General features: G+C 53.8%; 1 protein-coding gene and 1 long non-coding RNA gene across 4 annotated transcripts; both read left to right on the top strand.

Annotated features, from left to right (window-relative positions):
- Nucleotides 1–5,828: 5,828 nt before the first annotated feature.
- On the top strand, nt 5,829–10,496 carry LOC131381910 (uncharacterized). The gene is made up of 2 exons (XR_009210956.1): nt 5,829–7,219; nt 9,580–10,496. It is a non-coding gene; the product is annotated as an uncharacterized LOC131381910 (long non-coding RNA).
- Nucleotides 10,497–15,213: 4,717 nt separating this feature from the next.
- On the top strand, nt 15,214–26,121 carry MAPK8IP2 (mitogen-activated protein kinase 8 interacting protein 2). 3 transcript variants are annotated; one of them, XM_032139201.2, is made up of 12 exons: nt 15,214–15,410; nt 16,321–16,426; nt 17,753–18,028; nt 18,159–18,252; nt 18,369–19,595; nt 19,909–19,984; nt 20,103–20,275; nt 20,366–20,475; nt 21,239–21,346; nt 21,537–21,607; nt 24,767–24,865; nt 25,263–26,121. In XM_032139201.2, exons 1-12 carry the CDS (start codon nt 15,346–15,348, stop codon nt 25,333–25,335), a joined length of 2,478 nt encoding a protein of 825 aa, XP_031995092.1. In that variant the 5' UTR covers nt 15,214–15,345; the 3' UTR covers nt 25,336–26,121. The 3 variants fall into 3 exon arrangements, with proteins under 3 accessions (XP_031995092.1, XP_031995093.1, XP_031995094.1); XM_032139202.2 differs by having other exon boundaries at nt 18,372–19,595; XM_032139203.2 differs by having other exon boundaries at nt 18,504–19,595.
- The last annotated feature ends 949 nt before the right edge of the window (nt 26,122–27,070 follow it).

The raw sequence follows: 27,070 nt of genomic DNA on the forward strand, positions 1-27,070 counted from the left end.
AAAAAAAAAAAAAGATTTGGATTGGGAGATGGGCTTCCCTGCTGCATAGATCCAATGGGTTACCGGGGGGCTTATTTGGGGTAGGAAGGACCCTATATGGCATCTCTGGCAAACTCCAGTGGAAGAGTTGTAGTGCACTGTCCTAGAGTTCTTGGACAAGACCATGCCTTCTGCCGCAGAGAACTACTCACCAAGTGAGAGCAGTACCAGGTACGCTACCAGACCCAGGTAGAAACCGAGCACCTGCTAGTGGGACATCAGTGACCATGCGACAGGGTCTGCCCAAGTGAGGTATTGTCAGATCCTCCAAGTCAGTAGGTCAGAGGCTCAGTAGCAGTTGGTGGTACAATGAAAAAGGTAGCCTCGGGCTTGGACCCAAGCGTGTCTAGTGGGTAACAGTCATTTACAGGAAGAGGTGGCAGTGTGGCCCCACATCTGCTTTGCACTGATATTTCTCCCTTAGCAGACAAGCATTCTGGTCTGGTTCATATACGGGTCAGTTTGATGTGTTGATATGAACTGAAAATGAACCACAGGTACACTACAGTCCCATTCAGGGTGACCCTAAAGGACGATAATAGGAAATCCTCCATGGGGCTGAGCTTCCAGCAGTTCATGTGGATATCCACTTTGTGTGGAGGGAGTGGACAGAGTAGTGGCCTGAGGGAGGGACGCATATGGACTTCTGGGTTGTGACATCCTGCTGCCTGGTCAGGGGCCTGAAAAGAGCAAGAGGGGAAGATGGGCCTACAGGAGTGGCCACGCAATATGTGCGTCTTTCTCGTGTTAATACTGCAGAGGAGTTGCTGAACAGCAGGATGGATGGGATGTCAGTCAGCTGTGCCCCTGGCTACCCGTGTGCTTGAACAGTGGATTGTGAGTGGAGGCGTCATGCAGAAGGGCACAGGTTAGTGTCCACCAGCACAGGCCTTCTTTTATCAAGGCTTGTCTCATGATTACTCCTGCTGAAAGTGATCAGTGCTGAGCCCCTCCTGAGATACCATCCCTAGAGCACCCCAACTAGTTACTTAGTGGCAAGTCGGTTACAGCCCTTCATCCTTGCTGGAGTTGACATCTGCTCTGGATAAGGGTTTGTTTTCTGTATCCACAGGGTCCCAGGCCAGCATCACTATCCAGGAGCTTCAAGCATGCTCCATGTACCAACATGGGATCATGGGTCACATTGCCTCAGGCCAAGAAAGCCATTTTATAGTGAAAGAGCTATGGTAGTGTGTGGATTACCATGGGATCCACTGCTTCTCTAATATCCTGCATTATGTAAAAGCAGCTAGGCTACTGGAAAGATGGGATGACTTTTTAAGGGCTTAGCTGAGGTCGTGGTTCTCGGACAGTATCCTGAGGAGATGGGATATATACACTGAATCAGAGTCTAATATATGGTGCTCTGCCCCCAGTAGATACATCATGTGGATCCGAGAACAGACACAGGTCCAGGAACCCAAGAGTTAGGATTAGCTACTTCTCACCATCATTCCCAGTGACTCACACGTAGAATTTGTACATTCTGTCTCCACAGCCTTAGGATCTGCTGGATTAGAGCCTGTTTCCCAGGTAGGAACGCTTCCACGAGGGCACTCCCACTGGTTGCAGGAAGGATACCTCCGCTGAGCCTGAATCTGCAGAGACCACCAGGTTACTCTCAGCTCCTCATACTGGTGGACCAGCAGGCCACAAAGGAGGGGATACTTGATCCTGATAAATGGTGAGGAGGTAGCGTGGCTGCTGCATAACGGGGCAAGCAGGCATTGGTCTGGCACTTAGAGGATTTATCTAGGTCTATCTTAGTGCTTCCATGCCAAGTAATGACAATGAAAAGGTCTTTTCAGCAGCCGTAGCCTCTAAGAGCTCAGATGCCTTAGGGTGAAGGTCTGGGCGACGTCACCAGGCAAGCTATGGAGACAAGCTGGAATGCTGGTGAGGGTGAGGCCAAGGAGGAGGTGGCTGCTGAATATCTGTTACTTGGGAGAAGCTGTAGCAGTGGGGATTGTATTTGTTCTGCTAAGCCTCTTGTATTAAGGCTTTCATAGGAGTTGTAACTAGCCTTTACTTTGAAGAATCGTGACAGAGTAGACTCAGCGTTGTAGCTGAGTAGATCTGAGGGGTGCAGGAGATGGTGTCTTCACTGATGCCCTCAGCCCACCTTTAACTGCAGTGGACACAGAGCTGCATCTCTGCCGTGTGTCTTTGCACTTCCTGCTCCAGGCCTTCTCTGATACCATGGCAACCCCTGAGCCTGTGCCGAGATCGTGCCACTGCACTCCAGCCTGGGCAACAAAGCTAAACTCCGTCTCAAAAAAAAAAAAAGGCGAGGGGAATACATACAGGAATGGACTGTGAGGATACAAAGCCAAGAATGAATTGTAGATTAGTGCAAATTTATCAACATGGGTGCACTTCAAAGAGAATCTTTGATTCCATATTTTGGCTCAAGGCCTGGGAGTAGTTATGACTGTGCCTGGTTGGCTGAATGAAGCCTGGACTCCTTGGTGGTTTACACTGATCGGAAGATGAGAATGTGGAGTGGATTTGTGAGTATGTGACATGACCTGGCTGCCACTCTCCTCCTCTATCCCTTCATTAGACCGTTGTGTAATTTAAAAAAATAGGTTATAAATTTCTTTTCAAGATAGTAAAGGGGTACAATCAACAAAATGAAAAGGCAGCCCATGGAACGGGAGAAAGTATTTGTAAATCATATATCTGATAAGGAGTTAATATCCAAAATGTATAAGGAACTTACAAAACTCAATAGCAAAACACCAAATAACCCAATTTAAAAATGTGAAAAGGACCTGAATAGACATTTCTCCAAAGAAGACATGCAAATGACCAACAAGTATATGAAAGGGGCCCAACATCACTAATGAGGGAGATACAGACACCACAACGAGATACAACAACAACGCGATCCACCTCGCACCTGTTAGGTTGGCTATTATATATACATATATAGGCAAGAGATACCTAGTGTTGGTGAGGATGTGGAGAAAAGAGAACCCTTGTATACTGTTGGTGAAAAGGTAGATTGGTACAACCATTATGGAATACAGTAAAAAATTAAAACAGAACTACCATGCAATCCAGCAATCCCACTTCTGGATGTATATCCAGAGGAAATGAAATCAATATCTTGGAGGATATCAGTACCAGCATGTTCATTGCAGCATTATTCACAATAGCCAAATTAGGAAGCAACCTGAGTGTGCATCGGCAGGCGAATGGATAAAGGCCAGGTGTGGGTGCTGGCTAGGGATTCTAAAATTATGGGAAAACTGGAAAATTGATATTAGGGGACCATCTGCCCCTTTGGCCATGCCCTCTCTACTTCCTGTATACAAAACTCACTCACCTTATCCTTAAGGGAGACCACTGTAAAAGTTCTAACTAGTTGCAGCATCCAGCTCAAAATTTAGGTTCTCTGACTTCTATGCAATTTGCTCCTTCAGGTCCAGAGGTAGATCCTTGTGGTCCAGTGACTTATAAAAGATTTGTCATTCATCCTCCAACAAACTCAGTGTACACTAGTTTAATCCAATGACGTATAAACTAAAACATATTTTATGTGTCCCAAACATACAAAGAAAATTAAGGGCCGGGCGCAGTGGCTCATGCCTATAATCCCTGCACTTTGGGAGGCTGAGGTGGGCAGTTCACCTGAGGTTGGGAGTTAGAGACCAGCCTGACCCACGTGGAGAAACCTCGTCTCTACTAAAAATACAAAATTAGCCGGCGTAGTGGCGCATGCCTGTAATCCCAGCTACTCGGGAGGCTGAGGCAGGAGAATTGCTTGAACCCAGCGGGCGGAAGTTTCAGTGAGCCGAGATCGCGCCATTGCACTCCAGCCTGGGCAAAAAGAGTGAAACTCCGTCTCAAAAAAACAAAACAAAAAACAAAACAAGAGTAAGAATTGGGTAAATACAACAAAGACCCCATATTTAGACCCAATCTCTAGTCTGTGGCACTTGCCAAATTCTGTTGAGCATGAACAGTGAAGTTCCCTTTCCTGGCAGCGCCGGCTCAGTTTTCTGGAATGTTTCTCCTTGTCTGTTACACTTCGTGTCCACATCTAGGAGGACGCTGGAGAGGAACCTTCCTGGAGGCTGCATAGTTTCTTCTATGGGATCAAATGCCTCCTGGCTTTTGTAGGGGTTACTTTAGGAGCTGAACTGTCAGAGGGTTTGAGATTGTAGTTTCTTTGGTGATACGATTTCTCCACATTTTCAGTAGTGACATTCTAGCTTCATAACATGAGTTGGGAAGGTTTCTGCCTCCTGTTTCCTGAAATGGTTATGTAGGGTTAGTATTATTTCTTCCTTAAGTGTTTGCTAGAATTCACCAGTAAGGCAATCTGGATCTGGAGTTTTCTTTGTGGAAAGGTTTTTAATTGGTAATTCAATGTCTTTAGTAATTATGAGGCCATTCAGATTTTTCTATTTCTTTTTGTTCCAGCTTTGGTAATTTGTGTCTTTCAAGAAATTTGTTCATTTAATTTACATTGCCAAGTTTATTGGCATAAAGTTGTTCATAGTTTTATAATTCTTTTAATATCTGCTGAATCTATAATGATATTTGTGCTTTCATTCCTGATAAGGTTATTTATGTCTTCTTTTTTCTTGATTAGTCTAGCTAGAGGTTTATCAATTTTATTGAGTTTTTTAAAGAACTAGCTTTTGGTTTCATTGATTACCCTCAATTGTGTATATATTTTTTATTCCATTGATTCTGATCTTTCTTTCTAATTCACTTTTCCCTTTCTTTCTTTCTCTCTTTCTTTCTCTTTCTTTCTTTCTTTCTCTCTTTCTTTCTCTCTTTCTTTCTTTCTCTTTCTTTCTTTCTCTTTCTTTCTCTTTTCTTTCTCTTTCTTTCTTTCTTTCTTTCTTTCTCTTTCTTTCTTTCTTTCTTTCTCTCCCTCTTCCTCTTCCTCTCTCTCTTCTTTTCTTTCTTTCTGGCATTCTCACTCTGTTGCCCAGGCTGGAGTCCAGTAGCACTATCACAGCTTACTGCAGCCTTGACCTCCTGGGCTCAGGCGATCCTTCAGCCTCCTGAGTGGCTGAGACTACAGGTGTGTGCCACTACCTGGCTAGTGTGTGTGTGAGAGAGTGTGTGTGTGTGTGTGTGTGTGTGTGTGTGTGTGTGTGTGTGTAGATGGGGGTCCCACTATGTTGCCCTGGCTGGTCTCGAACTCCTGGGCTCATGCTGTCCTCCCACCCTGGCCTCCCTGCTGGGATTACAGGCATGAGCCACCACACCTGGCTCATTTATTTTTCTTTCTTTCCAGTCTATTACTTTTAGCCTATCTTGGTGTTTATATTTAACATTTCATTTCTTGAGGTAGCTTATAGTTTGTGTCTCACTTTTTAAATACATTCTAATAATCTCTGCCTTTCAATCTGAGTTTAGATCATTTCTATTTAATGTAATCATTGATATTATTGGATTTACATCTACCATCTTGCTATTTGTTTTATTTGTCCCATCTTACCTTTGTTCCATTTCCACTTCTTTTCTGCTTTCTGATGGATTGATCAAGTGTTTTAGTATTCTGTTTTATTACCACTCTTAGCTTATTAATTGTGTCTTTTTGTAATTTTTAAAATGTTTTCTCTAGGATTTATTTATTTATTATTTTTATTTTATTTTATTTTTTTGAGACAGAGTCTCGCTCTGTCGCCCAGGCTGGAGGGCAGTGGCACGATCTCGGCTCACTGCAAGCTCTGCCTCCCGGGTTCACGCCATTCTCCTGCCTCAGCCTCTCCAAGTAGCTGGGACTACAGGCACCCGCCACCATGCCCGGCTAATTTTTTGTATTTTTAGTAGAGACGGGGTTTCACCGTGGTCTCGATCTCCTGACCTTGTGATCCGCCTGCCTCGGCCTCCCAAAGTGCTGGGATTACAAGCGTGAGCCACCGCGCCCGGCCTTCTCTAGGATTTATAATATACATTTTTAACTTCTCATAGTCTACCCTCACATAATGTTATAGCATCTCACATATAATGTAAGAGCCTCCTTACAGCGGTGTGTTTTCATTTCTCCCTCCCATCCTCTGTATTGCTGTTGTTATGTTTTAGGGCTGGGCATGGTGGCTCATGCCTGTCATCCCAGCACTTTGAGAAGCCAAGGCTGGAGGATTCTTGAGCCCAGGCATTCAAGACCAGCCTAGGCAACATAGTGAGACCCTGTCTCTACAAAAAAATAAAAAATTAGCCAGAAATGGTGGTATGCACCTGTCTTCCCAGCTGCTTGGGAGGTGGGAGAATCACGTGAGCATGGGAGGTTGAGGCTACAGTGAGCCGTGATCATGCCACTGCACTCCAGCCTGGGCAACACAGTGAGACCCTGTCTCTGAAGAAAAAGAAAGAAAATATGTGCAAAACCCACAAAACTATAAAGAATAGTCAAGCAGTTTGAAAAGAACCAAATGGAAGTTCTAAAAGGAAAGTTTTAATTTAGTTCAAATTTTAGTTGAATTTTAATTTCAACTAAATTAAAAATTTAGTATGCAGCTTTACCAGAAGATTATAAATAACCAAAGAGAGAGACTTCATGAGCTAAAAGATAAATATGAATAAAGTATACAGAATGCTGCCTGGAAAGACATAGATATGGAAAACCTGGAAAAAGGGTTAAGAGACATAAAGGCTAGAATAGGAAAATCCAACATGAGCCTAATTAGAGTGCCAGAAGGAGAAGAGATGGAATGGAGCAGAGGAAATATTTGAAGAGATAATGGCTATGAAATTTCTAAACTAATGAAAGTCACATAATTGGGAAATTCATATAAATTTATATAATTGAGAACCTCATGCAGAAAAAAATACAAAATAAACCCACACGTAGATAGACCACATTGAAACTTGAGAACACCAAAGACAAAAAAGTCCTAAGTGCAGCTGGAGATGCATGGAAAATGACCTTCAAGGGAGTGACTGAGAGCTGATGTTTTGTAGCAACAAGGAAAGCCAGAGGAGGACAATGGACGAGACTTCAAGGTGATAATGGAAACTAATGACGCAGAATTCTGTATCCTGTAAAAATATCTTTCAGGAACCAGGACAAAATGAAGACATTTTCGGACAAATTGAGTTTACTACCGAAGATTCTCATTAAAGAAACATTTAAAAGGTGTACTTCAGGCAAAAAGAACTGGTATCACAGGATGATCTGACAAGGAAAAAGGAATGAAGAATACAGAAAGAGGTAACATTTGGGTAAATCTAAGTAAACATTGATGGCTTAAAGCAACAATAACAATTCCTATGGGTCTTGAAAAGAAAAATAATAGCCAGGCACAGTGGCTCACACCTGTAATCCCAGTTCTTTGGGAGGCTGAGGCAGGAGGATTGCTTGAGCCTGGGAGGTTGAGGCTGCAGTGAGCCAAGATCATGCCACTGCACTCCAGCCTGCATGACAGTGAGACTCTGTCTGAAAAACCAGAAAAAAAGGAAAAATAAGGAATATTAAAATGCATAATAATAAAATTTAAGTTGGGACTGGAGTGAACAGTTAAATACTTCTCGGCCCCTTGTATTGTTCAGGAAAAGGGTAAAACTTAAAACTATTGATCAACTTTAGGATTTTATAATTTAAGTGTGAATGTCACAATTAACAGGATGCCTTAGATTGGATTCCTTCAGAAGTAGTAGCTGAAACGAGGATTCACATGCAAGTAGTTTGTTTGAAGCTGCAGGAAATCAGGTGGGTGGGTGAGAAAGTGAGGCAGGGGAGGGAAGAAGTGCCATCGTCCCAGCTGCCTGATCTCTTATCCTGTGGCCTGTGTAGCAAGATTGTACTTAGAACTTAGCTATTAGATCCAGAGGATAAAGACAGTTTTTGGGGCTGCACATGGTGGCTCACGCCTGTAATCCCAGCACATTGGGAGGACGAAGCAGGTGGATCACCTGAGCCCAGGAGTTGGAGACCAGCCTGGAAAACGTGGTGAAACCTTGTCTCTACCAAAAAAAAAAAAAAAATACAAAAATTAGCCAGGCATGGTGGCAGGTGCCTGTAGTCCTAGCTACTTGGGAGGCTGAGGTGAGAGGTTTGCTTGAGCTTAGGAGGCGGAGGTTGCAGTGAGCCAAGATCACATCACTGCACTTCAGCCTGGGTGACAGAGTGAGACCCTATCTCAAAAAAAAAAAAAAAAAGTTTTTATTAATCAAATTAGGTAATTATGCTGGGAGTTCCAGGATGACAAGTTTGTGGGTGTAAGAGGCCTGATAGCTGGCCGGGCGCGGTGGCTCACGCCTGTAATCCCAGCACTTTGGGAGGCCGAGGTGGGCGGATCACAAGGTCAGGAGATCGAGACCATCCTGGCTGACACGGTGAAACCCCATCTCTACTAAAAAATACAAAAAATTAGCCGGCCGTGGTGGCGGGCGCCTGTAGTCCCAGCTACTTGGAAGGACGAGGCAGGAGAATGGTGTGAACCCGGGAGGTGGAGCTTGCAGTGAGCCGAGATCGTGCCACTGCACTCCAGCCTGGGCGACAGAGTGAGACTCCGTCCTCCCCGCAAAAAAAAAAAAGGCCTGGTAAATCTCTGTTCAGGGTCTCCAGCAACCTATCAGGGACTCTCCCTGTCAGGCAGAGCCCTGTCATCACCAACTTTAGTGCGTCTTTGGGAGGAATTGGGGAAATCTGAGAAGTGCTCACCAAACATTCTCCAGCTTGATAGCTCCTGGCATGCTTTGCTGGGCCTGTTCCCTTTGCGCTCATCGCAGTAAATGGAAAACTCTCCAAAATTTGTATGTCAGAGAGAGATTTGTTGAGGCTGCAGTGCTGTCCTCGTTGGGGCTATGATCCTGCTGCAGTGCAAAGACTTTGATGAAAGTGTATAATCCTGTTGTTTATTCAGTTATTATAAAGGTGTCTTTGGGCATGTACGTTATATGAAGGAGTCTAGTAAGACATTCAGATTTCAGAGATTTAAAAGATTTCCTGGCAAGGCGTGGTGGCTCATGCTTGTAATCTCAGCACTCTGGGAGGCCGAGGCAGGCGGATCACTTGAGTTCAGGAGTTCGAGACCAGCCTGCCTGGCCAACATGGTGAGACCCCATCTCTACTAAAATACAAAAATGAGTTGGGTGTGGTGGTGCACACCTGTAGTCCCAGCTACTTGGAAGGCTGAAGCAGGGAGAATGGCTTAAGCCTGGGAGGTGGTTGTTGCAGTGAACTATGATTGCACCACTGCACTCCAGCCTGCACGACAGAGCAAAATCGTGTCTCAAAAAAAAAAAAAAAAAAACTCCCGATAGTAGCAATCTATTTAAAAACTTCAACTGAGGCATGTTATAATCATCTTCTGCACTGGTAGAAATCTGTTTTCTGAAAGGTATAATTATGTGTGAGATTTCCTTCTTAAACCAGAAGGATTTTTTTTTTTTTTTTTTTTTTTTTGAGATGGAGTCTCTGTCACCCAGGCTGGAGTGCAGTGGCGCCATCTCGGCTCACTACAAGCTCCGCCTTCCAGGTTCATGCCATTCTCCTGCCTCAGGCTCCCAAGTAGCTGGGACTACAGGCGCCCGCCACCACGCCCGGCTAATTTTTTGTATTTTTAATAGAGACGGGGTTTCACCGTGTTAGCCATTGTGCTCGATCTCCTGACCTTGTGATCCGCCCGCCTCGGCCTCCCAAAGTGCTGGGATTACAGGCGTGAGCCACCGCGCCCGGCCTACTGTCACTTTCTTTAAGGCATAACAACGTCGTAAATGCCATGGCCATGATTTTGGATGTCCTGTACCATCAGGTGAGAATTACCATTTTCTTTAACATAGGTCATGCTTGTTTGCTGATGGAAATGATCCAGAAGAGAAGGACAAGTTGACGATTGAGAGGGTTAATGTCAGGCAAGAAACTTGAGTGGATGTTGAGGAAAGAGTGAGGTTCAGTGGACTAGAGGTTTGTGGTGGTTTCATGACACATGGACTGGAGATTTGTAGTGGTTTTATGATACAGCTCCTAAGTTCTTTGACACTCTTCCCATGGAGGGGTAGGGTCTGTGGCCTCCCTCTTGAAGCTGGGTGGGTTTGCAACTGCTTTGACCAATAGGCACAGCAGCAGTGATGCTGTAGGACTTCCAAGGTTAGACCAGAAAAGGGCCCTCCAAGGATCCTCACTCTGATGGGAACCAGCCATCATGTAAGAAACTCTACCCTTGGCTGGGTGCGGTGACTCACGCCTGTAGTCCCAGCACTTTGGGAGGCTGAGGTGGGCGGATCACCTGAGGTCAGGAGTTCAAGACCAGCCTGGCCAACATGGCGAAAACCCGCCTCTACTAAAAATGCAAAAAAAAAAAAAAAATGAGCTGGGTGTGCTGGCAGGCACCTATAATCCCACCTACTCGGGAGGCTGAGGTAGGAGAATCACTTGAATCCGGGAGGCGGAGGTTGCAGTGAGCCAAGATCACACCACTGCACTCCAACCTGGGTGACAGAGCGAGACTCTTGTCTCCAAAAAAAAAAAAAAGAAAGAAAAGAAACTACCCTGAGACCACCATGCAGGAGAGCCCAGTGGATGTGCTGCTGACAGCCGCGGCAGAGCCCCCAGCTCACACTCAGCATCCACTGCCAGCCTTCTGAATGAACCGTCTCAGACCTCGAGCCAGGCTCACCTCCAGCTGCAGCCAAACCTCAAAAGAAACCCAGGCAAGAACTTCCCACTGGAGTCCTTCCTGTATTTCCACCCCCAAAACAAACAATTGTAAATAACAACTGAATTGTTTTAATCCACTAAATTTGAGGATAATTTGTTACACAGTAATAGTAATTGAAGCACATTTCTTATGGAGTTAAAAAAAAAAAACAGGCTCGACACAGTGGCTCACGCCTGTAATCCCAGCACTTTGGGAGGCTGAGGTGAGTGGATCGCTTGAGCTCAGGAGTTTGAGACCAGGCTGAGCAACATGATGAAACCCTGTCTCTACAAAAAATAAAACCATTAGCCAGGTGTGGTGGCGCACACCTATAGTCCAACTACTCTGAGGAATGAAGTGGGAGAATTGCTTGAACCTAGGAGGCAGAGGTTGCAGTGAGCTGAGATCGCACCACTACATTCTTGCCTGGGTGACAGAGCAAGACCCTGCCTCAAAAAAAAAAAAAAAAAAAAAAAAGTGGGTATTGTAGTAGTGCAGCAAGAGACCAAGAAAAGTAGGAGGTAGTGATCAGAGACCTGGCTGCGTAAAAATCAAGATTCGGGAAATGGTGGCGTTAGGACTTCACCATGGTGAAGGTAGAACTCTTAATTTTCATCTTTATTAAATGTCTGTTTGCAGTTTTAACCATTGGCATATTTATTTTGTGTTTGTGATTTCTGTGAAATATGAGTACAATAAAGACGGATAGTTTGCATTTGTTTTCTAATCTCTCAGAAAGTTGTCAGAAAATGTTCTCTGACTTTTTAGAATTGCTGTGGTCAGGATTGTGGAAACTGTTGGGATTCCAACTCTCCCTTCCAAGTCCAGTCAATTTTGTGCTTTGTAATGTCTATGCCATTCGTGCACCACATAGGGAAGAAAGCGTTAAAATGGTCATGTCACAACATCTTGATTTGTCATTGAAGGAGAAGGAGGAGGAGTCTGGAAGGACGCTGACAACGGGTGGTAGTCAGGAAGGAAAACCCAGTGCCCGTGGCCCACAGGCCGGAGGAGGAGAGAACTTCAAGGAGGGATATTCAGCTCCCTGTGGACCCCCATTTGTTCATCCATACAATGATGCTCTGAGGAGCACACAAGGAAGGTGCAAATTTGATAAAATGTGCATGATGTAAGGAGCATAAACCCCCTCAGGAAAGAGATGCTGCCTTTCCACTAATGTATCCCTGAGCTGCACAGAGCAGCCCTGGGGGACTGGGAGGCCATGATCCCAGTGTGAGGAGCAGGGGAAAGGTGAGCCTTAAATGATCACCAACAAACAACAGGGCCTGTGTCTGGGGCTTACACATGACACGTGGTCCTCACAGCACCATTGCTCAGAGGAAGAAACCAAGATCTGGAGGGATTGAGTAATTTGCCCACATTCAACAAGTTGGTGCGCAATGAAGAGTGGCTCCCCTTTCAGACTTGAAGGCCGATGATCTTCCATCTGTGCTCTGGGGGCAAGACGGGAGGTCCACAGATAAAATTGCGGGTGGTATCCCTCATCTCATGGTCTTTACGCTCATGGGACGTGGGAGTGACCATCTTTTCAGAGGGAGGGAAGGAAGGGGAGAGGCTTGAGGAAGGTTTTGGGGGTTAGGATCTAAGATGAAATTTGAGACTATAAGACTTCAGATCGGATGCTGTGGCTCATGCCTGTCATCTCAGCACTCTGGGAGGCCATCGCTTGGACTTGGGCCCAGGAGTTTAAGACCAACCTGGGTAACATAGTGAGACCCTGTTTTTACAAAAACAAACAAACAAAATGCCAGGTATGGTCGTGCGTGCCTGTGGTCCTAGCTACTCAGAAGGCTGAGGCAGGGGGATTCCTTGAGCCCAGGAGTTTGAGGCTACAGTGAGCTAGGGACACACCACTGCACTCCAGCCTGGGTGACAGAGGGAGACCCTGTCTCAAAAAAAAAAAAAAAAAAAAAAAAGATTTTAAGCTTGCTGCAATTCCAGATGAAGGTAGATCCTGGAAGCACTTTGTGGAAGAGGTCACCACACTTGAGTATTAAAGACTGTTGACAGATCAGAAATCAAGGAACTGACTGACCACGGTATTGGACGGGTCATTTATGTGGATGTCCAGATGAACCAGTTTGGTGAAAAGACTTGGGATCAAAAGGAGATCTAGAAAGTTGAGGTCAAACTCTCTGTGAAATCTGGGAAGAGATCTGGATTTTCTGGGAAAGGCAGGGAGTGGTTAATAGGCCCAGACTCCTTGAACTTCAGAAATGGGGAATGTTCTTAGTGCTTCTAAAATGGAAAAGACTGTTATGGCAAAGACCTGATGCCCCGGACTGGGTTAGAGACCATAAGCTCTCTCATTCATTCATTCACGTCTGCTAAGCACCTACTGTTTGCCGGGCACCATGCTTGGAGCATAGGGCTTCACAGAGAGACGACAGCCTCTCTTCTCTCCAGCCAACCCAAGTCAAGAAGGCAAGCATAAACTAGTAAATGGCTTTGTTTTTTGTTTTTTTTTTTTTGAGATGGGATCTCACTCTGCCCCCCAGGTTGGCTGCAGTGGTGTGATCTCAGCTCACTGCAACCTTTGCCTTTTGGGCTTGGCCAATTTTTTTTTACTTTTGGTAGAGACATGTTTCCAAGCTGGTTTCAAACTCTTGAGCCCAAGTGACCCACCCACCTTGGCCTCCCAAAGTACTGGGGTTACAGGTGTGAGTCACTGTGCCCAGCCAAGTAAATGCCATTCTTAGAAAAATACTGTAATTGGCATAAAATATAAATTGTGATGGGACACCAAAGAGTGCAGGTTCAATCAGGCCCTGGCCACAGGCCTCTCTCTGAGCTGGAATGGCGATACCCCCCCTTCCCGACTTGCATGAGCTCCTTCTGCCATGTCGTTTCTGGTGTTTGTCACTCAAGTGCCTCGTCTTTTCCTAAGGAATAATTTTCCAGGCCAGGGGCGGTGGCTCACACCTGTAATCCCAGCACTTTGGGAGGCCAAGGAGGGCAGATCACCTGAGGTCAGGAGTTTGGGACCAGCCTGGCCAACATGGCGAAAACCCATCTCTACTAAAAACAAAAACTAGCCGGACATGGTGGTGATTGCCTGTAATCCCAGCTACTCGGGAGGCTGAGGCACGAGAATCATTTGAACCCGGGAGGTGGAGGTTACAGTGAGCTGAGGTCGTGCCACTGCACTCCAGCCTGGGCAACAGAGCAAGTTCTGTCTTAAAAAAAAAAAAATTTTTTTACCACAGAACTAAGACATAAAGAAATCTTAGGGCACATAACTTTCATCAAGGGGGAAAAGGGATCGCACTCTTGTTGAAACGCCAGCCTCCTTCTTTAGCCAATATTTAGCCACGTGCTGTGGTTCACACCTGTAATCCCAGAACTTTGGGAGGCTGAGGGCAGAGGATAGCTGAGCCCAGGAGTTTGAGACCAACCTGGGCAATACAGAAAGAGTCAGTCTCTCTCTCTCTCTTTTTTTTTTTTTGAGACGGAGTCTTGCTCTTGCCAGGCTGGAGTGCAGTGGCGCAATCTCGTCTCATTGCAACCTCCGCCTCCCAGGTTCAAGTGATTCTCCTGCCTCAGTCTCCCGAGTCGCTGGGACTACAGGCGCCCGCCACCACGCCCGGCTAATTTTTTTGTATTTTTAGTAAAGACGGGGTTTCACCATGTTGGCCAGGATGGTCTTGATCTCTTGACGTCGTGATCCACCCGCCTTGGCCTCCCAAAGTGGTGGGATTACAGGGTGAGCCACCGCGCCCGGCCACCGGTCTCTATTTTAGAAAGAAAAAAAGTGTTCTGCAACCTCCCTAGTTCTGCGCCCTCAACCCTGATCTCCCGCCTCCTCCCACAGCCACCCTCTCCAGCTCAGCTTCAACCATAGTCCTCCCCACAGGGCTCCATCCCAAGCCAGAGCGGGTCAGTTCCCTACACAGGGCCCAGCAACACGGTGCCCAAGAAAAAGTGTTTCCAGTGGGACGCACATCGCCTCCGTGGGTGCTAACTTCTCCCGGTGCCCGTCGGTACCTCTGTCTGGCTGTGCCGTCTCTACTGAGTGCTCAAAGTCCACTTTTAGCCCCAGCCAGCATCCTCTGAGTACCTTGTGCTCGATTCTGAATCCAGCCCTGCTCGGCGACCCTTGTGCAGACGTCCCCGTGCAGCCCCGGTCAGCACCCCGTGGGGACAGCTCCGGTCAGCACCCGACGGCGGACAGCTCCTCCCGCGCCTCCCGCCTCGCCCGCCACCCCGCTCCGGGCCGCACCCGGGTTAGGGTTCCTGGGGGGATCCTGGGGGCGGCGGCGCAGCTCCTGGGGCCGTCCCGGCCTCTCGCCCAGAGGAAACAGCCCACGGTGAACCCGAGGCCCGCGGACCCCGGCGCTGCCTCCCCGGCCTCCCGCCCCGCGCGGGTCCTCCAGGGCGGGGCCCGACGCCCACCCGCCCGCCCCCCCCCGGGAAAAATCCTCATCGCACGCTCGGCCCTTCCCCAACCAGCGCCCGGCAGTGAAGCCGCCGCCTCTCCTCCAACCAGCGTCCCCGGCCGCGTCCCTCCCCCGCCTCCCCCGCCGCCCTCCCCGCGCCGCCGCGGAGTCCGGGCGAAGTGCGCGGGGCGGGCGCCGCAGGGCGTGTCACGAGGTGAGGGGGGCGGGCCGAGCGCGGGCGCGGGGCGCGGCGAGGCTCCCGCACCCCCCGCCGCAGTCGCGGGCCTCTCCCGGAGAAGATGGCGGATCGCGCGGAGATGTTTTCTCTCTCCACCTTCCACTCGCTGTCGCCGCCGGGCTGCAGGTACTCCCTCGGCGCCCAGGCCGGGCTGACCCTCCGCTCCCTGCGCGCCCCCCGACCCCTACCGGCCCGGACCCCCGTCCCCGCCGCTCCAGCCCCGCCGCCGGCGCGGACCCGGCCCCAGCCCCCTGCGGTCCTTGAGCCTCGGCTCGGGCGCCCCACCCCCACCCCGCTCCCACTCCCTCCATCTTCACCGCGCGTCCCCAGCCTCCGTGACCCCTGGGCCCCGCCGGGATTCTGAGCCGCGCCCGGCCTGGACGGCTGACCTGTCAAGGGTGGAGGCCCTGTGCCGACCCTCTGCGGCGGAGGATGCGGGCGGGATGCGGGCACACCCTCCCAGCGCGGCGTGTCCCGGTGGCCTTGGCCTCTTTCAGTGGACGCCAGACCTGGCCGATAGGGCCTGGCCGGGAGAGAGTGGAAATCAAGCCCGGAGCCCTGCGGGAAGGGACTGGGGTGGGGAGGACGCTGGGCCTCTGGGTTTAGGCCTCACTCCGCCGGAGAGGGGGAGAGGGGGAGACAGACAGGCCAGACTCTCCTCCCACAGCAGGCGCGACCCCTCCCCATCTGCCGCTGCCGCCGTTGCAGCTCTCCCTCCCCTGCTCTGCAAGACCTGACCTCAGGGGCCTGGAGCTGCGCGTGGAGGGAGGAGAGGCTGCTGGCTCTCCAGGGAGGCGGGGTGGGAGGGGTGGGGGCAGGGTTGGCTCCTCTGGGCAGGCCTGGCTCAGATGGGGGAGGGGATCCACAGGAGAGCAGAGCTTGGGGGTCAAGATGATGGCAGGATGTGTTCCGAGAGCTGGGGGCTGTGGAAACCACGGGGCGTAGGAGCTGAGGCCTCCTTCTGCCCCTCCTCAGGGCCAGTTGCCAGGCAGGGAGTCCAGGGTTGGTGGCTCTCTGACCCTGGTCTCCTTTCCAGGCCTCCCCAGGACATAAGCCTGGAAGAATTTGACGACGAAGATCTGTCTGAGATCACTGATGACTGTGGCCTGGGTCTCAGCTACGACTCAGACCACTGTGAGAAGGTGGGGGAAGAGTTGGGGACACAGATCCAGCTCAAGGGAGGGCCTCATTAGGCTCTTCTTAGCATTCATTTGGGGTTTTAGGGTGGGTGTGAGCTCAGCCTTGAACCGGGGACTCCTCTGATAGCTCCTCCCCACTTAACCCTTGAGGTTTCCTAGGTATCAACTCTCTCTTATTCCAACACATTGCAGGCCTCCACGTAGGGCCTTCCCCAGCATTCTCCCCGACCCCATCGGTGGCCAGCCCGGGGCAGGGAGGTGCTCCTTTGCTTTGGGTGCCCTCTGTCCTCAGATCACTCCCAGAAAGATCTAATCCCTGGCAGCTGCCATCACAACCTTGTCCCCTCCGCAGCCCTGTGCCCTCGTCTGCAGCTCCCATCTGTCTGTTTCATGTCTCCCCCTGCTGAAATCTTTTCTCGCCCGTCTCCTGCTTCTCCTCCTCCCTGTCTCTCCATATTTCTGCTTTCGTTTATTGAAGAACATTTCTGAGCAACTGCCATGTGGCAAGTACTGGGGGCTTCTGGGTGCTGGGAGTGGAACAGGATAGCTGCTCTCCGGAGCTGCAACTTAGTAGAGGAGAAAGACTTGTAAGGGACAATGGCTGCCCACGTGTCAAGGGCTGCATTCCAACAGGGACATAAGTTCCACGAGGGGGAAGGGAACCCAATCCACACTGAAGGAATCAGGGAGAATTTCCAGAGGAAATGTCAGCCATGCCCTGAGGTTAGCAGAGCCAGGCAGATGGGGTAGGTAGGAGGGAATGGAGGAGAGGAAGTGCCAGCATGGGGATTAACTGTGCCAATGGCCCTGGGGTTGGTGCAAAGTTGGTGAATCCTCAGAGTGCAGGCTGCCTCTCCATTTATGCATTTGTTTGGTGTTTACTGAACATCCGCTGAGCCCCAGGTCTTGTTCTTGGGGGTGGGTACAACGGTGCACAACATGGACATGACCCTGCCCTGGTGGGGCTTGTAACAGACCAAAAACCATGTCCAGTAACTGTAAGTTGTGTTAAAACGCTTTGAAGGGAACATGGTGCTGGTGTCAAATGTGATGGGGTTCTGCAGTTAGATGAGTCTAAAAGTGGGGCTGGGGCTGCTCTGAGAATCCCTGTCATTCAGCTGTAGAGTTTGGGCCCTTCCCAAGAACTGGAGTGATCCCAATGTGTGTTAGGCAGATTTTTAAAACATCGCCCTGTAGACAGAGGGGCAGAGTAAGCTGGAAGGGGCTCTCCTTTGACTGATGCTCCCCGATTTCCCTTCTCCTAGCACCTGGGCCCCTGGGCTACTGCTGCCCTCTGGCCCAGCCCTGCTATCTCCCTCTGTCCTGCAGGACAGCCTCTCCCTGGGGCGCTCGGAGCAGCCGCACCCCATCTGCTCCTTCCAGGATGACTTCCAGGAGTTTGAGATGATCGATGACAATGAAGAGGAGGACGATGAGGACGAGGAAGAGGACGAGGAGGAGGAGGAGGGAGATGGGGAAGGCCAGGAGGGAGGAGACCCTGGCTCAGAGGCACCTGCCCCCGGGCCTCTTATCCCCTCCCCTTCCCTGGAGGAGCCCCATAAGCACCGGCCCACCACGCTCCGTCTGACCACACTGGGGGCCCAGGTGAGTGCCGGGACCCACAGCTCCCTGGAGCTGAGCCTGGGTTCATAGCACCTGGGACTGCAGTCAGCCCTGCTCACCCCTTGGGAGCTGGAGGCCCTCCTCAGGACGCCGTCATGTGTCTCCACCCCAGGACTCCCTGAACAACAACGGAGGCTTTGACCTGGTGCGTCCGGCCTCCTGGCAGGAGACAGCGCTATGCTCACCCGCCCCGGAGGCCCTCAGAGGTGAGGGGCGGTGGGCCCGCGGGGCACGGGGAAGCGGGGGAGGAGGGGAGGGAGGATGGACTGGCTGCTGGAAGAGGCCTGGGTGGTGCAGAGGGTGACCCCACCTCCCTGCCCAGCAGAGCTCCCGGGCCCCCTCCCTGCCACGGACGCAGGGCCCGGCGGGGCGCAGTCGCCAGTGCACCTGGGTTGCGACTGCGAAGGGAACCGGCCTGCGGAACCCCCGGCGCCAGGGGGGACTTCGCCCTCCTCAGATCCCGGCATCGAGGCTGACCTGAGAAGCCGCTCGAGCGGCGGCCGCGGGGGACGTCGCAGCAGCCAGGAGCTGTCCTCGCCCGGCTCCGACTCGGAGGACGCGGGCGGCGCGCGCCTGGGGCGCATGATCTCGTCCATCTCGGAGACGGAGCTGGAGCTGAGCAGCGATGGAGGAAGCAGCAGCAGCGGCCGCTCCTCGCACCTCACCAACTCCATCGAGGAGGCCTCGTCGCCCGCCTCGGAGCCGGAGCCCCCGCGCGAACCCCCGCGCCGCCCCGCCTTCCTGCCCGTGGGCCCCGACGACACCAACAGCGAGTACGAGTCGGGGTCGGAGTCGGAGGCGGACCTCAGCGAGGACGCGGACTCGCCCTGGCTGCTCAGCAACCTGGTGAGCCGCATGATCTCCGAGGGCTCCTCGCCCATCCGCTGCCCCGGCCAGTGCCTGTCTCCTGCGCCGCGCCCGCCCGGGGAGCCCGTGTCGTCGGCCGGCGGGGCCGCCCAGGACTCCCAGGACCCCGAGGCGGCCGCGGAGCCCGGCGGCGTGGAGCTGGTGGACATGGAGACGCTGTGCGCGCCGCCGCCGCCCGCGCCCGCCGCGCCTCGACCTGGCCCCGCGCAGCCCGCGCCCTGCCTGTTCCTTAGCAACCCCACGCGTGACACCATCACGCCGCTGTGGGCCGCGCCCGGCCGCGCCGCCCGCCCGGGACGAGCCTGCTCCGCCGCCTGCTCCGAGGAGGAGGACGAAGAGGACGACGAGGAAGAGGAGGATGCCGAGGACAGTGCGGGGCCCCCCGGGGGCAGGGGCACGGGCCCCTCGGCGCCGCGGGACGCCTCGCTGGTGTACGACGCGGTCAAGTACACGCTGGTGGTGGATGAGCACACGCAGCTGGAGCTGGTGAGCCTGCGGCGCTGTGCTGGGCTGGGCCATGACAGCGAAGAGGACAGCAGCGGAGAGGCCAGCGAGGAGGAGGCGGGTGCGTCGCTGCTAGGCGGCGGTCAGGTCCAGGGGGACACCTCGCCAGACAGCCCTGACCTCACTTTCTCCAAGAAGTTCCTCAATGTCTTCGTCAACAGCACATCTCGGTCCTCCAGTGAGTGAGAGGTGGGGAAAAGGGGGATGGCCCAGAGGAATGTGCAGACTCCCTGGCCCCAGTCCCAGGGTCCCCCACAGTGCTCAGGGCCACCTGAGGGTCTGGCTGTGGTCAGGGCTGGGTGCCCTCTCCCACTCAGGACATGGCATGAGGTGGCCTGCTCTGCCTCAGCTCCTTCCCGCTCGTAGGACACCGACACCGGACTGCGGAGGGGACTTGGCCTCTGCCCAAGGCCAGGCCTCTAAGCACTACTCTGACTCTCTGACTCTCTGTCTCCCTGTTTCCCCCGCCTCTGTCCTGCCGGGTCTCTCAGGCACCGAGTCCTTTGGCCTTTTCTCCTGTCTGGTCAACGGCGAGGAGCGAGAGCAGACTCATCGGGCTGTGTTCAGGTACAGCCTCCCTCCTTGCTGGCGGTGGCCCCGGCCTCAGTCCGTGCCGTCACAGGATGCCAGTGGACACGACCGTCAGTCCCGCCCCCCTCCCCAGTGACCTCTCCCCCAACGGTAGGTTCATCCCGCGGCATCCAGACGAGCTGGAGCTGGATGTGGATGACCCTGTGTTGGTGGAGGCCGAGGAGGACGACTTCTGGTTCCGTGGCTTCAACATGCGTACAGGGGAGCGCGGTGTGTTCCCCGCCTTCTACGCCCATGCGGTGCCCGGCCCTGCCAAGGACCTGCTGGGTGAGGTCCCAACCCCGAGGGGAGGCTTTTCACCCCAGATCCTCCCCTCTGCCCCCGCCTGACCTGGGCCCTCTGTGCCCCCCTCCCCAGGGAGCAAGCGGAGCCCCTGCTGGGTGGAGCGCTTTGATGTGCAGTTCCTGGGCTCTGTGGAGGTGCCCTGCCACCAGGGCAATGGCATCCTGTGTGCAGCCATGCAGAAGGTCAGTGTGGAGGCCGGGCAGGTGCAGGCTGAGGGTCCGCATGGCGGCCACACCAGCACTGCAGGCTAGCACAGGGCCTTGAGGCTCCAAGGCCTGAGGTCTGATTTCCTCCAGGGAGGGTCTGGGGGATGCTGCAGGGGTAGCCCAGGCCCTGGTTCAGAGGCTTGAGCAGGTGAGTCTAGGGCAGAGCACAGCAGCTGTCCCTCATCACCTCGGGGTCTCTGGGCCACAGATCTTCCAGTTGGCCCTGACTGCCATCAGCCCTTCCTCTTCCTGTCTGGAATCAAGACCAGCCCTCACAGCCTCCTCCCTGGGAGCCCTCCACTCATCCACTCACTCAGTGGACATTTAGTGAGCACCTGCCCAGGCACCAGTACTGAGACTGAGGCTGGAGGGCAGGAGGGAGCAGAGCAGAGCAGAGCAGCCCCGCATCTGAGAGCTCCCTCAAGCTTATGGGGCCAGGCAGTGAAGAGGCCAGGGTGGGTGGGGTCTGTGTTCCTGGCTCCTGAGCCAAGCGCAGCAGCCTGCCTGGAGGAGCAGAAGGAAGATGAAGCAGGCTGACTGCAGAGAGGCGAGTGCCCCTCCTGAGCCTGAGGAGTGGCCAAGGCCACGCCCCTTATGTCTTCCAGAATTGCGTCTCGGGGTCCTCAGCATGTGTGTCCTCAAACATAAGCTAAAAGGGGCAGAGGCATGGTCCCGCCAAGGGAAAGAAAGGCCCTTGTGGGCCCCTCAAGACCCTCTTCTCCCCCAACTTCTTCTGTAGATTGCCACTGCCCGGAAACTGACCGTCCACCTGCGTCCTCCTGCCTCCTGTGACCTCGAGATCTCTCTTCGGGGGGTCAAGCTGAGTCTGAGCGGAGGAGGACCCGAGGTGGGAGTGTGGGGGACTGGGGACTGGGGACTGGGGGGGTAGGGTTAGGCCACGGAGTCCGACGGGGCCGGGCCTCAGGGGCGTCCGGCAGGCGGGAGGCAGGGGTGGCGCCAGGCCTCGGGGCGTCTGGCAGGCGGGAGGCAGGGGTGGCGCCTCCTTTGACACGGGCTTCTGCCCACCTCTGCTCTAGTTCCAGCGCTGCAGCCATTTCTTCCAGATGAAGAACATCTCCTTCTGCGGCTGCCATCCCCGCAACAGCTGGTGAGAGTCTGACCGTCCCCAAGTCCCCCAACCGCCCCCCGAGTCCCCACAGACCCTGAGCCCCCACAAACCCTGAGGGCTGTCCGCGCCCAGCCCTGAGAGCTCCACCTGCACCCACTTGGCTCTGTGAGCTGAGCCTGCAGTGGTGCCTGCTCTGAGCTGGACTCAGGAGGTGCGGGTCAGACAGGCTTGCATCTGGTCTGGGTGGAGAGAGGCACACGGGCGAAGGATGTGAGAAGCCTGTGTGGGTGCGGAGGACGCCCGAGTGGGCCTGGGGCTCAGGATGGCCAGCCTGGAAAGACAGCAGGTGACGGGGTGGAGAAGTGGATCTTCCTGGTGGGGTCCAGCTGAGCCAAGGGTGTGGGATGCACTGGTGGGGAGCCACAGGCTCTGGGGCCTGCGTGTAAGGGGAGCAGCTAGAAATGCCGGGGGAGACCTGGACCCTTTTGACTGAGCCAAGGAGCTGTACTTAATCTTGCTGGTAATGAGGCCATAGAAGGCTCCTAATGGAAGGAGGTGACACAGTCAGGTTGACGTGCTGGCTCTGGCTGCTGTGCCGACTGCATTGATGCAGGTGCTTGCTGCTGGTAGGGGACCTGGTGGCTGCTGAGGTTATACAGGTGCCATGTCCTGAGACCAAGTGTGCAGATGCAAGAGGCATTGAAGAGGTAGTACAGGCAGGACCTAGGTTGACCGGCTGTAGAGGGTGACTTGGAAGAGACCAGGGTGACGTCTCCCTGGGGGATGGTTGTACTGCAGCCCACACACCGAGAGGGGATGCGGGATCAATCACAAACACGGTGAGACTGAAGCGGCCGTTGGTCCCATGGGTCTGGAGTTTAGGAGGGAGACCTGGAGGGAAGTTATGAGGTCAGAGCAGGTAGATCACTGAGACAAGAGGGGAATGGCCAGGCAGGGTGAGGGGAGGAGGAGGTGCTGGCACAGGAGCAGCAGGCCAAGGGAGCTGCCAGCTTCCCTCCAGGCACAGGCCCCTGCCCTCTGTGTCCCAGCACCCTAGAGGAAGGAGATCAGAGAGGAACCAGAGAGGCAGAGCCAGCCAGAGGCTGGAAAGGACTTGCGGGGAGTTGGAGGAAGCAGGCTCACAGGCAGGCAGGACGCAGCAGGGCACGGTGCTGCCAGGACTGAGGCGTGGGACAGACGTCAGTGCATCTTGGGGGCCTTGTGGACCCTCCCTGTGGTTGAGAGTGAGGGTGCTGCCTGCTGGAAGATGCAGAGCCCTTTTGTGTCATCCCCGTCGAGTGCGGAGATGGTCTGATGGGATCCATGCAGAGACGCTGCTCAGTGGGGTGGAGAGGTGGGACAGCGTGCAGCGGCACAGACCAGACAGCGGGGCCAGCTCTGGGTTGGAGAGGTGGGACAAAGTGCAGGGGCGCAGACCAGACAGTGGGGCCAGCTCTGGGGTGGAGAGGCGGGACAGCGTGCAGCGGCACACACTAGACAGCGGGGACAGCTCTGGGGTCACTGGGACAGCGGACACTGCCAGGAGAAGAAGAATGACCCAAATGTCTCGTCAGAAGGAAACTGGGTGAAGCTCAGGCCTCAGGCTGGACACGGCCCCAGCTAGAATTCCGTGAGAGGAAGGTGGTCAGTCGAGTTTAGGGTTTGGGGTCAAGATGTGGCATGAGTGTGGGAGGAGGCAGAGGAGCTGCTGCCCTGGCCCAGACCTTCCTAATATTTGTCACTCCAGACCCCCGTCCCCAGTCCCTCGCCATGAGGAGGCACGGAGGAAACCGTGTGAGGTGAACGGTGAACTCGTTTCGTCATGGCAGTGGTGGTAGGTCAGGAGAGTGTGGGGTGTGCTGTGTTGGGATCTGGTATTAGGATGTCTGGTGTTGGGATCACAGACTGTAGCCTTTTCTCCCAGGGCTGCCCAGCCTGCCTGTGTTCCTGGGCAAGCTCCTGAACCTCTGTGTCTAGCTCTCCATCAGGGCCCTACCTCAGAGGGCTGTTGTGAGGCTTCTGTGAGTTAATCGAAAGGGCTGAGGATGGTACCTGAGTAATGCGGGAAGCCAGACCTGCGGGTCGGCGCTCATGACCATGATGACGTGAACGCGGCATTTGAGGCGGGCCCTGTGCTCTGTCTGTGGACAGCGTGCACACACAGTCCTGGCGAGCAGACCATCATGTGGCTTCCCATCTGGTGGAATCGCAAAGCCCCGAAGCCACGGGGGAATGGACGGGTTGGCCAGTTTCAGGGGTGGGGGTGGGGCAGCGTCCTGCTGCAGAACTCTGACTGCCTCTCCCTCTGGACGATGATTTTTTTTTTTTTTTGAGACGGAGTCTCACTCTGTCGTCCAGGCTGGAGTGCAGGGGCGCGATCTCGGCTCACTGCAAGCTCCGCCTTCCAGGTTCACGCCATTCTCCTGCCTCAGCCTCTCCGAGTAGCTGGGACTACAGGCACCTGCCACCGCGCCTGGCTAATTTTTTGTATTTTTAGTAGAGACGGGGTTTCACCGTGGTCTCGATCTCCTGACCTCGTGATCCACCTGCCTTGGCCTCCCAAAGTGCTGGGATTACAGGCGTGAGCCACTGTGCCCGGCTCTGGATGATGATTTTTTGATTTTTGCTAATGTCTGGGATGGGAAGACAGCACAGGTGGAGGAGCTGGGCAGTGACTGCGTGAGTAAGGCCCCGCAACGAGCTGCTTTCCACTGGGAGCGAGGGATAGACCGGAAGAGGGTTTTACAGACCAGGGATAACGTCCAGCCCCACCTCGGAGCTGGGCAAGGGCTGTCAGTCTGCTAGGCCCGCAGGAGGAGGCCTGAGTTGGCAGGAGACATGGTCTCCAGTAGCCGGGCAGAGGCCTTGCTCTGTGGTCCTGGGGCAGGCCCTGAATAGGGCCACAGAGGGCGGCAGCACCAGCTCAGAGAAGGGAGATGTGTCCTCAGCGTGGGCCAGACGCCCCTGGTCATCATGGAATTAACTCAGAGCACGAACTCTCGGTAGGTGCCCAGCCCTGTGCTTGGGCTGAAACCAAAAAAAGACAACTTCAGATCTTGAAATTGTGCGACCCCCACACTCCTGTCCCTTACCCTCTCCCCAAGCCCTTTGTTCCTGCCTGTTCTCTCTACATCATTTGTGGGGTGGCCAAGGCTGGGCCAGGGCTCTGACGAGCCCCCCACACTGACTTGCCCGCAGCTATTTTGGCTTCATCACCAAACACCCCCTGCTGAGCCGCTTCGCCTGCCACGTCTTTGTCTCCCAGGAGTCCATGAGGCCGGTGGCGCAGAGTGTGGGGTGAGTGGGGCCCCAGGGCGTGGGGTGCAGAATGGGTGCAGGGGTACGTAGGTGGGGTGCGGAGGTGAGCAGGTGGGGGCAGGAGCCTGGCAGGGGAGGTCTGGGGAAGGAGAACCAGATGTGCTGTGTAGAGAGGGCAGTGGTGGGTGACAGTTTGGGGTCCTGGGCATGGGGTGGGAACAGGCACAGACACATGGCCCAGGCACTCTGGCAGGGGTAGAATTGCTGGGCCAGGAGCGCTGAGGGTCACACTTGGGGGTGACGTGGCCATGCCTGGGTGGGGGGTTATGGATGGCTGCGGAGGGAGGAAGGAAGGAGAGCTCAGAGGCGCTGTGGAAGGCGGTTTGGGGGTTGAGGACAGGCCCTGAGTGGCTGGTGGAGGACCGTCTTTCCCCAGCCGCGCCTTCCTGGAGTACTACCAAGAGCACCTGGCGTACGCCTGCCCCACCGAGGACATCTACCTGGAGTAGCCCACCCACCGCTGTCTCCTGGCCGTCTGCTCCAGGCGCAACTGGGGCTGAGGACGTCTCGAGAGGCCGCCATGGCTTTGGCAAGGACTGTGTTGGGGGGACGTGGGACCGTACGCTTGTGGGGGTCTGCTTGTGGAGGAACTCTCGTCCTCGGTCCCCAGGGCGCAGCTGTGGGGGCTGCGGGGGAGTGGAGACCCCGCGCCCCTGCTTTTCCTCAGATGTTCTTTCTCTGTGTTGTCCTCCTCCTTCCCTCCCCAGTCTCCCTTTTCTCTCTCCTGGTGTCTCTGCCCCTCTCTGTGCCTGCAAACCTTTTCCTCTATTCTTCACTTTGGGGTCAGAACTTCGGGGGTGTGGAGGAGGTGCGGCTCTAGGGACGGGTAATGTCGGGTTCCAAGTGATGCCCTCCTGCCACTCCCCTGTGATTTATAAGGGAATTTTAATTTTTATAGTGAATCTCAAGGGATCATCCCTTCCTTGACCACAGGGACAAGAGGGGCCCCCTCGCCCCAGCCCCACCCCACATGGAGCTCAGGGGGAAGCAGGGAGGGGTTCCCAAAAGAGCCCTGCGGAGGCTAGGAGTGGTTCTTGATGCTCACCTGAAGCCCCTAGACGCTGCTAGGAGGAGGGGGCCCCTCCTGGGCCCCCAATACTCCTCCGCTTGCCGCTGCTAGCGCACCCCTGCAGTCCAGCGTGCATCCGCCCCACGCACGCCCCGTGCTGTGTTTCTGGGCCCTGCCCATGGCCTCAATAAACTCTGCTTGGTGTGACATTGGCTGTTTCTAGGGGGTGCTGAGACACGGGGCCAGGCGCCTAGGGGCTGCCCATTGTGGTAGGGACAGAGTCCCCCGTGGCGGGGGTGTCGTGGGAATCTCACCCTTTTAGTTCTTCCCGAAATTGTGCCGGGGGTCCCTGCGGTGCTGCTCTGGGGCCTCATCTGAGGTGCCGTATCTAGAAGCACCCTTGGGAATTCTCCCCAGGTACACTCGATTGGCCACAAAGGCATCCGAGGCTGTGCAATGGGGTGTCCTTTCCACGTGCACGGACTGGGGGCCAGCACGGCTCAGGTCAGTGTGTAGTGGGGGCATGAACTCCTTGAAGAACAATCTGGCCGGGCGCAGTGGCTCACGCTTGTAATCCCAACACTTTGGGAGGCCAAGCCGGGCGGATCACCTGAGGTCAGGAGTTTGAGACCAGCTTGGCCAACATGGTGAAACCCTGTCTCCACAAAAAATACAGAAATTAGCCAGGTATCCTGGCGCACACCTGTAATCCCAGCTACTCACGAGGCTAAGGCACGAAAATCGCTTGAACCTGGGAGGCGGAGGTTGCAGTGAGCCGAGATCGCACCACTGTACTCCAGCCTGGGCGACAGAGGGAGACTCCGTCTCAGAAAAAGGAAAAGAAAAACAGTCTACTGAGATCTTAAAATTGATATTTAAAAAATTCTCCAGAGAAAGCCAGAAGAAAATAGGTGACTTTTTCACTATGTGCTTAGATGATTGTAGATGCCCAGCAGTGTTCCCTCCCCAGGGAGGGTGAGCCCGCCTCCCAGGCAGAGGTCAGCATGGCCTGGGTCCCTCTGTCTGAGCCCAGGATTCGTGCGACACCAGGAAGACAACAGTTGAAGGTTCCTTAGTGAGCTAAGGGAAGTATACACAAACTTACTACATAAACATTAGAAAGCGCTGTCCGTAAAAAACACGTCCCTACAGAGCCAACAAGCAGAGAAATAGCT

Source organism: Hylobates moloch, unplaced genomic scaffold, assembly GCF_009828535.3.
Source record: "Hylobates moloch isolate HMO894 unplaced genomic scaffold, HMol_V3 SCAFFOLD_19, whole genome shotgun sequence".
Classification (NCBI taxonomy): Eukaryota; Metazoa; Chordata; class Mammalia; order Primates; family Hylobatidae; genus Hylobates; species Hylobates moloch.

Coding starts and splice junctions, on each gene's coding strand:
- MAPK8IP2 (XM_032139201.2), top strand. CDS start 15,346: ATGGCGGATCGCGCGGAGATGTTTTCTCTCTCCACCTTCCACTCGCTG. Junction 19,596..19,908: donor CAGCACATCTCGGTCCTCCA/GTGAGTGAGAGG, acceptor CGGGTCTCTCAG/GCACCGAGTCCTTTGGCCTT. Junction 20,476..21,238: donor TGTGTGCAGCCATGCAGAAG/GTCAGTGTGGAG, acceptor CTTCTTCTGTAG/ATTGCCACTGCCCGGAAACT.